Source organism: Trichomycterus rosablanca, chromosome 20 (genome assembly GCF_030014385.1).
Source record: "Trichomycterus rosablanca isolate fTriRos1 chromosome 20, fTriRos1.hap1, whole genome shotgun sequence".
Taxonomy (NCBI): domain Eukaryota; kingdom Metazoa; phylum Chordata; class Actinopteri; order Siluriformes; family Trichomycteridae; genus Trichomycterus; species Trichomycterus rosablanca.
Genome location: NC_086007.1, coordinates 22539432 through 22551974, shown reverse-complemented (window position 1 = coordinate 22551974; position 12543 = coordinate 22539432). Strand labels below are relative to the sequence as shown.

The window sequence follows — 12543 nt, the reverse complement described above, 5'->3', positions numbered from 1 at the left end:
AGGTCTCCTCTTATCGTTGCCTGGAAGGAATCGGCCCGACCGACCTCTTTGTGCTTATTTCCGAGTCGGTGCCGAGGTGAACAGGCACTTCATTCTCGCACTGTCAAATGCTCTCTCGGCCTCCTCGAATAGGAGCGCATGAGCAGGAGCCCTAAATCACGACCTCATCTAGAGAGGATCTGCCTGAATGGAGCGGCTCAGCTGAACCAACAATAAACCGCTGTATTCACCGACGCTTCTAATTCTGTTGAACCGCTGAGCAATTGATTGAGGTCCCATTGTGGGTATTAATTGCCCGGTGCCCAGCTGACACACTGACCCTAATAGAGTAAAACGACAGCAAGCATTCAGCTGGAGGCCTGCCATCGCCTCGTCACGTGACCCCTTGGTGCCTCCAAATTAGGGGTACTTGGGATTAACTGGGAGCATTGTATGCTGTCGTTCTTTTGGCCACTGTAGATGTGCATATATGTGTATAGACACAGCACAGATCAGCCACCCTTATTGCTCTTTTAAAGTTTTGCCATGGCCAAAAGTATGTGGATGCCAGTTCTATTTATTTGGATCATGGGCTTGAGCCAAACGTATTGCTATCAGGCTTATAAAACGGATTATATTATAAATGACATGCTCTCGTGCTACCATGTACCTTTAGTTTAATGCCAGTGAGGTCTATAAAGACACGATTTGACACTGTTATCTTTGGGATAAGTTAGAATGTAGACAGAGAGTCCAGCCTTTTCATTCAACATCAGTGTATGACCTTACAAATGTATTGACAAAATGGGCACAAATTCCAAAATCTTGTGGAAAGCCTTCCAAGAAAACTGAAGGACTTTGACTCTATATACTGTACATTTACCTTTACATTTACATTTTCTGCCTTTAGCAGACGCTCTTATCCAGAGCGACTTACAGAAGTGCTTCCATAGTAAACATTACCCTACTCTAGTTTTAAGTAGACAGTGTCCAAGAACACAAATCTGCTAAAACCTGTTAGAACCAAAGTGGGGTTGTTTTTTTTTGCAAGAAATGAATAAGAGTGTCAGCTTAAGTGCTTAGTAAAGAGGTGGGTTTTTAATAGTTTTTTAAAGACATATAACGCCAATGGTTTTGGAATGGCGTGTCCATCAAGCTTGAGGTCAGATGTCTACTTACTTTTGACAGACAAACTTGTGATTTTCAAACCCTTAAGTATCTGAGAAGAAATGGAGAAAAATAACAACAACCAAAAAACACAACATGAAATTGTAACATTGCTAGCCTAGCTTGTTTGGTAACACATTTGAAATTGTGCGTATACCCAATAAGACACTTTGTAAAAGACATTTGTCATCATTTACGCTACCGAAAGAATGACAACAATGTTCAAAAAGTCCATTCATGTGACACACAGTTCATCAGACAAAACCCCCCTTTGTAAGGACTTCAGAGAAGAGACGCTTGTAGCCCTCAGGCGTAGTAGCATCTAAAACGTTGTGGTCAACTTCTTTTTAAGCATACCAACAAGTCCCGATTGTCTCTTCTCAAATAATGTTGTCGCTTGATACTGCTTTAACCATATTTGGATTCACTCGTTTCTCAGGCAGTAGTTGAGTAGCTGGATCGTAGCTATGCAGATCTGATTTGTGTTTGCTGAAATGTAAACATTTTTCTGATGACAACATCTAGAATATCTCTTTCCATCATCAGATTTTGCAAGTTGAGCGTATTTCTTTTGGGAAGTATTGCAAAACCACTGGTCTTGGAGCCTGATGCTTGCCACCTATCAAAGTTGGGTCTAGCAAGTCATTTAGTAGTGTAGTTGTAGTGCACTTGTAGTTCGCTTTACTTGAAGTCGATGTGCACAAGCATCCCGTCCTTTACTGTGACAAACTTTCATTAGCTTTTATTAGCTTATTAGTTGAGGGCTGGTTTCCATTTAAATCTTCCCATTTTCATTGCAAGACCAAAACATTCTACAAGCAGAATGCCAGACTGACCTTATACTATCTTACAGTCCAGCATACAATGAATGTAACCAAAATGCTAATAGCATCACGTCGTACAGCGTGACGTACTAATCCACAAGCCTGCAGCCTACAGCCGGCTTAACGTGACCCGAAATCACTCCATCACTTTCTCTTTTTCTCTTCATCACACCAAACAAAGAAAATTCTCCCCCAAATCCAGCCCGTCCCTCCCAACCAGCAAGGAAATAAGTTATCAGTGTTTCCCCAGGGGAGAGACACAAAAAGCCCTAAATCCCAGACGCCCCTCACTGCTGCAAGCTATTCTACCACTGAGGCGCTTTCTTTTATTATTTCTGATGCTACGTTATTCCTCTTACATGGAAGGAAATAGAAACCAGATGCACGTTTAGTCCGGAGAAGCTAAAATATAACGAGTCAGGCTGGACAGCCATTGGTACGTTATAGATGGACCGGTCAGGCTCAGAGCCAGCGCCGGGTTTAACTCTGATTGTAAAATACATTAATGCAAAGAACGAGAGCATTCAGTGAAATGAGCGGAGAGGATCCGGGCCGGATTAGCGCACGCTCGGTTGGGAGTGAAGCGGCTTCATATATGGGTCATTTGTTTTATTACTCAGCTGTCCTCCTGGCATCTGGGGCTGGAGAACTCGCACAGGTTGGAGCTCATCGTTCAAGATTTACTCACGCACAAACACCTGTTAGGAGTCCGAATAGAAATAATGAACCCTTGAACTGGTCATGGACAACAGAGTCTTTGTTCCATAACAGCATATTTTGAACCGTGGTTGGATATGTCCAAAAATGCATATAACACATGCATAAAAGATCCTTTCTTCTTGATTTAGCATTTTCTGCTTAATAAACAAAGCTATGTTTGGATATTCCACTAGCGCACCAGCGCCGAGATTCTGAACCCCTCGGTTCGAAACTAGGCGTTGCCACCGGTCGACCAGGTGCCATCTAGCGGGCATAATTGCCAGTGCCTTTAGCAGACACATTTCTGCTAGGGCTGGGTGACCGGACTATGTGGGTGGGGTCTTCAAACGCTGTGTAAGAACCCTGATTAGCACATAGAGAGGCGCCTGTGCAGAGTGTATGGGTGAAAAAGGGTTCCGCTAAGGGCTGCGCATGGGTCGAATGACGCGTGAGCAGCAATATACCCTCCTCGACTGCAATCATGGATCCCCCAGCAGTGGAAGACAGATTGACTACACCAAAATGGGAGAAAATGCATAAATAAAAATAGGAAGTGACGTCTCTACCACATATTAATGACGGCTTTTCTTCTTCTCTTCACAGTGAAGGGGTTTTCAAGTGTCCGGAAGACCAGCTCCCCCTGGATTATGCCAAGGTAACACACCTCCCACCTTTCCCTCATGACATAAATCCTTGCAAGAATAATTCATGCTTCGTGCTTCCTTAAAACTGAAGCTTGCTGAGGAGGTGGCAGGATTTCAGCTCACATGGGAATCCTGCCAATTACACTAACCAGCACTACCACACTAACCACCAACTTCTTGTTAACCCGGTATGCCCATTGCGGAGGAGGGCGGATGTAGGACGAGGAAGCGTGGGGAACGAATACAGCATGAATCACGCCAATTATTCTTCGTGTAGAAGGATGCTCCTCGAACGAGACGCGCTGTTTCCTCGATCCCGACGCAAACGTCAATGCGTGACTGTGAATGAGACGCAGAATGTCGTCAGCGAATCCCGGCTAACGTGGTCGTGATGTCAAGTCGAAAACTGCAACGAGCTCCCGATATAGTTGTGGAGTAAAGGGGGGCAGTGGGGGGGTTAAGCATGAGACAAAAATGCACAAATGAGTCGCAGCTATTTCTGTAAGACTATCTGAAGCGGGTTCTCACTGCAGCTCGCCCAAAACTACTACTTTTCCTAATCTATTTATGGGAGGAAATTACAACCTGCAGGCTGGATCGTATTTGGCTTCGCTCTTCAAAGGAAAGGGATTCCACCCTACAGTGTAATTAGAGTTTTGGCTCAGATTGGCTTGGATGTTGGGAACGTGAGGTCTTCTGCATTCCTCTTCTTAAATAATTTGCTAGATAGGTGATTTATAGGTGTCGTTTATCTATTAACCCTTTGATGCACGAGCTAAGCAAACCCCTTCTAATGCACAACATGGGTCAAAAAAGACCCATATTCATCCATTCAAGAATATTTTCATATGCACATTTGTCAGTTATTCATGTATTTGCTGTCTTAGCTAATAAAATCTATCTATACTAGAATATGTAAACAGCTAGCAAGCAAATAGTATTGGACATATTCAAGATTCAAGAGCCTAATCTTTGGTTGTCTTTCAAAAGATCAGTAAATATGTTTTTGACTACAAACACTTACAAATGTCAGTAGTTCCTGTCAAATTCCATAGTAAATACATAAGGGTCATTTTTGACCCATGTTGTGCATTAGAAGGGTAGTGATACAAAAATGATTTTTATTAAAAAAGCAAAAAATATAAAACTGAAATAAGGATTTGTGATGATCAAAAACAAGTTAATTGAAAAATTCATGGAAGCTTGAATGACGAAATTAATTTATTGCAAAGATATAGAAAATAAAAACTCAGTTGGGTCACTTTTGACCCAGGTTGTGCATCAAAGGGTTAAAGCTGTGTGTAAACAGTGTGTGTGTGAATGTAGGTCTGTCCGAAAACCCAGTGATCTCTCTACATAGATGCATTTTGCGTCATCCTACATGCTCCTGAGAAGAAGGCATATCTAAATTCTTTTTGTTTTCTTTATGCATTTTCTCCCCTTTTTCTCCCTTTTTTTAGCGCGTCCAATTGCCCGATTGCGTCATGCTTCCTCTCCACCAATGCCGATCCCTGCTCTGATTGAGGAGAACGAAGCTAACCCACGCCCCCCTCTGACACATGGGCAGCATGCCGTATGCATCTTATCACCTACACTTTGACGAGTGCAGTGCAGCTCAGCGTTGTGTAAGGAGAGACACACCCTGAGAGCACTCTTTTCTCATCTCTGTGCAGGCGGCATCAATCAGCCAGCAGAGGTCGTAATTGCACCAGTCATGAGAGAGAGACCCCATCCGGCTTAATCCTGCCCATATCTGAACAACAGGCCAGTCGTTGTTCATGTGGCCGCTCAGCCTTAGCCGGCAGGCAGAGCTGAGATTCGATACGATGTATTTGAGATCCAGCTCTGGTTCCAGCGTGTATTTTTACCGCTGCGCCAACTGAACGGGGCATATCTACATTTTTAGATGCTGCCTACTGAGGTGCCTTATTTTGAAGCGATAATCTGACTGAATAACGAGGGAGCATCTGATGATTCTTAGCGGTAAAGGCAACCGCAGCATTCAGTGCGACATTCTTAATCAGGTTAATTAATCATAGAATTAAGTTTCAGGTTGCCAATTCACATAAAACTCCCCGTACCTCGTATCTGTCCGCGGAATCTGATCAAATACAATACGACATGTGAGTGGTGGCGGATATTTTTAATGTAATGAGACACTAAATTCAGGCGTTCTTTTGCTCAATATGTCTGATGGATTTGCCCTCAGCAGTGCCATACACGTGATCCTCACAAACAGTCAGTGTGTGTGGGTGTGTGTGTGTGTGTGTGTGTGTGTGTGTGTGTGTGTGTGAGAGAGAGAGAGCGAGGTTCAGTGGTTCTAAATCCTCTATTTGCTGCGGCTTGAGGATTTGGGCTGATTGGATCGAGCACTGCCTCATCCTTCTTCATCTTTATGGACGACAGGGAAATGCAGTAGTGCTGAACTCACACGACCCCCCCCCCCCCCCCCACACACACACACACACTCAGTCATTTCCCAGCTTTTTATAATACACTCCAAACTATATTTAGTTTCAGGATGTGCCAAAGTTACACGTATCTAGAATCAACCTTAAAGTGGGTGGTCTGAACGTCTAGTCGACGAGTCTGCCTGATGGAAGCCGTGTAAAGCCCTGTGTAATTACGACGGCTTAGAGTTAGGTCCATCCGACACGTATCTGACGCCTTTCTGGTTTCGGGGAGCCAACGGAAGCTTCGGGAGGCTTTGAATGGACAATGAAACAATAAAACGCTCTGAGAACTTCATTATGTTCTCCTGTCTGATTTGATGTACATTCACTGATTATTTTAAAAGCCACACCACAATACAGATTAAATTGGGTATACAATTACAGACTGTCGCACATGTGTTGCTTCGTACCCTTTTATCAATTAAAAGGAACCCTCATAGCTTCATAGGACCCTGCAATGACACTATCATGGTAACAATCTGGTAGTGTGTGATGTTCTGGTATGTGTGTATCATGTGCAGCAGTGTTGTTGGGATTTAGTTTAAATACTGTTTAAACCTGGTGTCATTCCAGTTGGAGTTCACACTGTTGGCTTTCAATATTTGGTTGGGCCACTATGTTTCCCCCAGCATTAATATTAAGGTGTTTTAACAATCCCAACAACAATGCTGCACCTAATGCTGCAGTGACCTTGCAATGCTGAGAATGTTTAACCGCCCAGATAACATCTGGTCAGTATGGGTCATATAAGGGTCTCTGTCAATTGATAAACAATGTGCAGTAGAATGGCTTCCTGACCATAGCATGGTACTACGTTCCACCCAGTGATTCCAGTGAAGTTAGACCCATCACAACCCTGACCAGGCGGCGTATTATATTCAAATGAAATGAAAATGCCAGGTTTATTAAGACATGCTGTGGCTTAGCCTTCACGTGTAACATCAGTGCCTGGCCTCAAGAATGCTCTTTTGACTGAATGAGCACAAATTCCCACAGACACGCTCTAAAATATTATTAAAAGGGCCTTGTAAAGGATAAAGCAAGTCCATATTAATATATTCATGTTCATGGTTTAGAGGTGGGATGATGCTTATGGTCAGGTGTCCACATACTTTTGGCCACAGAGTGGTCAGTACTTGATTTGACGTTTCCAGTTGGATGCTTGGTTAATCCTTGATTGTGTGCTCGTGTTGTACAGATCTACCCCGACCCAGAGCTGGAGCAGCAGATATTGGCTCTGGCCATCCGCTGCATCCACAGTGAGGAAGGCTGCCGCTGGACCGGCCAGATGAAGCAGCTGCAGGTCAGTTCACCTTTCACCTCTCTGTAATTCTCGACTTCTTTGTATTCTTTTGAGCAGGTCACATGTCTGAGTAGTATAGTAAGCTGGCAATGTGTGTAGGTGTTACGCAAACATTTCAGATCATCTAACACCCCATTTTCATCCCTACCAAGGTATCGCTGCTGTGAGGAAACATTCATGCAGCCATGCAGTGTTCTAATCCAGACATTTTCAGGTCATTAGCGTGTGTATTTTTGTCCTAAGTACTGCCATAAAAATACAAAAATAAGTCTGTTTTTCTTTTAATGCTCTGTGATGTCAGCCAGCACATCATGATCATGGAGACTGGAGTCTGTTTATGCTAGTTTATGACCAGACGCTGCACAAATGCGCAGAAATAGCCAACATTCATTTTGAGACTGTCTGAAAACCTAGTGAGCTGCCTTGCTGCCCTGCCTACCTTAGGCAGCTGCTTAAATAGAGAGGATTCTAACTGACATCGAATTTATTTAGACGCACTTCTCAGACAGCGATTACATCATTGGCTGCCCCACCTACCGTCAGTTTAAGCTTCCAAAGCTAACAGAATTAGTGGGTAGCACTGTCGCCTCATAGCAAGAAGGTCCTGGGTTCGATTCCCAAGTGGAGCGGTCCAGGTCCTTTCTGTGTGGAGTTTGCATGTTCTCCCTGTGTCTGTGTGGGTTCCCTACAGGAGCTTAGCTTAGTAAGTGAAAACTGCATTGACCTAATCACTGTCTAAGTAGTTCGTCTGAATAACCTGCCTTATAAGTTTGATATAAGTCTTATAGGAATCCTCTCTACTTAGGCAGCTGCCTAGGTAGGCCGTAGGCAGCAAGGCAGCTCACTAGGTTTTCGGACAGACCCAATGTGTGTTATTGGAATGATAACCTTCAGTATCATTGGCCATACTGCATGAATTGGAAATGTCCTGTCAAAAGGCCTCTTCTAGGCACAAAGCGGTCTGGTATTAATGGGCATTTTTACTGGTGTCTACATACTTTTGGCCATCCAGTAAATAAGTGTAAAAAGCACACCAGTTTCGCCATGTCCAGAGACCTGACAGTTGCACTTTCTTCTTTCACAGAGTCATTTCACCACCTGTGCGTTCAACGTGATCCCCTGCCCGAACCGCTGCAGTGTCAAGCTGACGCGCCGCGACCTGCCCGAGCACCTGCAGCACGACTGCCCCAAGCGCAAGGTCAAGTGCGAGTTCTGCGGCAGCGAGTTCACCGGCGAGGCCTTCGAGGTACGCAACCTGTCGTCTGATTGATGGGTACTCTTTGTTCTTGTTTTATTTGACTCTGGAAAGTGGGGAGGAGGACCAGGGTGCGTTTGCCTGTTAAGCACTCTAGACTGATTGTTTCTGTCTGACGGGGATGGCTGAAAAAAGCCTAGTCAGCGGGAGGTGCACTTATCAGTGTGCTCTGTGCCGGTCCCAATCCCAGATAATATAGGAGTGCTGTTTTGGACGTAATGCTAATATATTTTTTCTCTTTGGACTCTTTCAGAATCACCAGGGCATTTGTCCCCAGGAGAGTGTTTACTGTGAGAACAAGTGCGGAGCGAGGATGATGAGGAGACTCCTGACCCAGCATACCATGGCTGAATGTCCCAAACGCACACAGCCATGCAAGTACTGCGGCAAAGAGTTCGTCTACGACACCATCCAGGTCTGTATCACAATGGTCACCTTTCTGATCTACTTGAAAGAGCAATTATGGACGTTTTAATATCTATTGGATGGATGGATAGAGAGATAGAGAGATGGATGGATGGATGAATGAATAGAGATGGATGGATGGATGGAGAGATGGATAGATGGATGGATAGAGAAATAGAGAGATGGATGGATGGATGAATGAATAGAGATGGATGGATGGATGGATGGAGAGATGGATAGATGGATGGATGTATGGATAGAGAGATGGATGGATGAATAGATAGATGGATGGATGGATGGATAGAGAGATGGATGAATGGATGGATGGATGGATGAATAGATGGATGGATGGATGGATGGATGAAGAGATGGATGGATGGATGGATGGATGGAAGAATGAATAGATGGATGGATGGATGAATAGATAGATGGATGGATAGATGGATGGAAGAATGAATAGATGGATGGATGGATGAATAGATAGATGGATGGATGGATGAATAGATGGATGGATGGATGGAAGAATGGATGGATTATTAAATAGATACAACCCAAATGCTTAGCAAGGGAACCAAGGAAGACGGTGCTCGGGTGGCCCAGTGGTAAAACACGCTAGTTAGCAAGTTCATGAGTTCAAATCTCAGCTCTGCTCTCAGCCATTCGGGCACCTATACAGACAATAATTGGCCCGTCCAGGGGAGAAGGGTGAGCCCCAGAGGGAATCATCATAACTGCTGCATTTACAACCTGTGTTAGGAGATAATGGAGATCATTACATGTGACTCTGTGCACGATACGGATCTCTATATGAACCCGTTTTGTGCAGGTGATAAGAAGAGTTCGACTACTGCACACGTATCGGAGGGGGTGTATGTTAGTTAAGGTTCTTCTAAGTGAGGAGTGGAGTAGAGGTGTACTATGATGTGGGAATTGGATATGACTAAATTGGGAGAAACATTTCCTACACTACCAGTAGGAAAGGTCAGGAACAGATACCAGATACCCGCCACAGATTCCCAGAAACAACAGCTAAAAAACGCTAGCAAGGAAGCTAGCAGGAGATACAGGGAGGGCGAGGAATAACGTTTATTGCTATTGTGTGAACCCCCTGCACCACCCCCCTCTCCGTCTGTTGTGGGAATGGTAGGTAGGGAAGTTACTGGTATGCGGTGGAGTTTGTTCTCTTGTGTTCCCTCATACTTTGGATCATAAGTTAAACATACTGGTTGTCCTGGTGTTGTTGTAAGGTCTGACTGGAACTTTCCAGGTGTTGGTGAGGTGGTCAGTGCTCTTGGTTAAAGACGCCGTGTGTGTGTGTGTGTGTGTTTATTAATGGAACAGTGGCGTCTCAGTCATGTATTAATGAAAATAAAGGCTCCATAGTGCTGGTGGCAGGAGGCCTGAGGCTGCATGAACAGGAGCTTTTATGGTCGAGCAGAGTTTGGTGCCAGTCAGCCACAGCTTGAGTTGGCACCGTCTCGGCAGGGCACCTGCATCCTCACACTTAAACACACACATTCTGACATACTGTTTACACAAACACACACACACAGAACACAGGGTGTATTTCTAAGGCAGTAGTTTCTAAAGCAGCATCCTTTGAAGGATTGTAGGATTTGAACCACAATCTTTTAACCACAACAGAACCTTGATAGACTTTGAGATACTTAAAAACGTTGAGTCATCCTAATGCTTACATGTTGTGTTTCCATTTTCCACAGAATCATCAGTATCACTGCCCTCGCTTCCCAGTTCAATGCCCTAACCAGTGCGGTGCCCCCAACATTGCCCGGGAAGATCTCGCCACTCACGTGAAGGAAAGCTGTGGCAGCGCGTTAGTGCTCTGTCCCTTCAAAGAAGCCGGCTGCAAACACAGAGTAAGTGTGGGTGCTGTTATAGCCGGAAAAGGGTGGTTTTAAAAAAGGATGGTCAGGTGGCGCAGTGGATTAGTCAGAGTTCGAATCTCGGCTCTGCTACCGGTCAGCTGGGCGCCCTCTAGCAGGTACAACTGGCTTCCAGTCTGCTAGGTGGGAAAAGAGCAGACTAAGGGGTGGGGTTATCAAGGCTAAGGACCTAGGGGTGTCTGTACAGAAAGTGGACGGGCGCAGAGATCAGGGTGTGGCCGACCTCATGCGCAAATCCACTAAAGTATGGGTGAATACGAAGGGATTGGTGGATCGCAAACACTTCGGAGGTCCCCAGCAGCGGATTGGCTACGCTAAATTGGGAGAAAAAGGGGGTAAAATGCATTTAAAAAAGTGTCCATATACTTTTGGGCAGAAGTGCACCTTTGACAAACCCAATAACACTGTATGAAAATGTCCTCTTGCTTGCAGTGCCCAAAGCTGGTGATCGGTCGACACCTAGAAGAGACCACCAAATCCCACCTGACCATGATGTGCAACCTGGTGGGGCGCCAGCGCCAGGAGATCGCCGAGCTCCGCCGTGACCTGGAAGAGTTGTCGGTGAGCCACGACGGCGTCCTGATCTGGAAACTGAACGACTACTCGCGCAAGCTGCAGGAGGCCAAAATGCACAGCAACCACGAGTTCTTCAGCCCGCCCTTCTACACGCACCGCTACGGCTACAAGCTTCAGGCCTCCGCCTTCCTCAACGGCAACGGCAGCGGCGAGGGCTCGCACCTCTCCGTCTACATCCGAGTGCTACCCGGCGAGTACGACAACCTGCTCGAGTGGCCTTTCTCCTACAAGGTCACCTTCTCTATAATGGACCAGAGCGACCCGTCACTGTCCAAGCCCCAGCACATCACCGAGACCTTCAACCCCGACCCAAACTGGAAGAACTTCCAGAAGCCTAGCAGCAGCCGCGGCTCCCTGGACGAGAGCGCGCTCGGGTTCGGCTACCCCAAGTTCGTCTCGCATGAGGAGATCCGCAAGAGAAACTACATCCGAGATAACGCCATCTTCCTTAAGGCTTCCATCGAGATTCCACAGAAGATCATGAGCTGAGGGAACAATGCGCTATTGATGTCATTAACGTTCTTCGATGCTCGTTTTCCATTCAGAAACTCCAGAAGCTCATCCATCTGGTCATGATGAAGCAGAGCAAAGGAGGTTCAGTGTTCGGGGTTTGGTCCGGCATGCGTTCTCTCGTCGTTCTCGGTTTGCTTCTTACCGCTGTTCGCAGCAACAGCCTCCGGACATTCGATAGTGCCTAGAAAGTTTTACTTTGGACGTTTTTTAAGATCTAACTTGTCAGAAGACTAGGGGGGTGTGAAAGACTATTCGAAGCCTTCGCACTTTTAACGTTTGAACGCTGTGAGGGAACGAAGCTACAGCGCTATGAGGGAAAACTCGTAGGACCAGTGTTAGGAATTTAGCGTAAACACTAAAGCTTTCCCTTTGTTTACACACGCTCCCTTGAACCGAAACTGGGCAGCAGGGTCAGCAGCAGGACCCGGCGTTCCCGTGTACTTGGTTTTAAGTAAACTAACAGCAGCTGTGAGGGTAACTCTACATTTTTTTGCAGCATTTGCCAAGAAATCGTTCTCGGAATATCTCCTGAAATTCTTTGAATTTAATGGGCTGAACGTGTCGTCTTAGGCTCTTCAGGACAGTGGACACTAGGCTTGTGTGATGATTTGATTGCCCTGCATAATGTTCTATGCTCTGCCATTAAATTCATAGTTCTATTTACTTTAAATATAGTACTGAATATGCAAATTTACCATTAAAATGTTTTTGCACTCTTCTATGCACAGCCAGAAGTATTTTTAATGCATTTTCTCCCAGTTTTACGTAGCCAATCTATTGCTGGGGACCCCAATGTCGTTCAAGGAGGGTGTATTTTTGCC

The 12543-nt window shown here is 45.4% G+C and overlaps 1 protein-coding gene across 1 annotated transcript in view; it reads left to right on the top strand.

Annotated features, from left to right (window-relative positions):
- The window catches only part of traf4a (tnf receptor-associated factor 4a), a 37298-nt gene extending 25568 nt beyond the window's left edge, over positions 1-11730 (top strand). Inside the window, exons 2-7 of the mRNA XM_063017067.1 lie at positions 3273-3324; positions 6965-7069; positions 8154-8315; positions 8578-8739; positions 10451-10606; positions 11066-11730. Of these exons, the coding sequence (XP_062873137.1) occupies positions 3273-3324; positions 6965-7069; positions 8154-8315; positions 8578-8739; positions 10451-10606; positions 11066-11698 (1270 nt within the window). The 3' untranslated portion in view covers positions 11699-11730. The remainder of the gene's footprint in view (positions 1-3272; positions 3325-6964; positions 7070-8153; positions 8316-8577; positions 8740-10450; positions 10607-11065) is intronic.
- Positions 11731-12543: the final 813 nt, after the last annotated feature.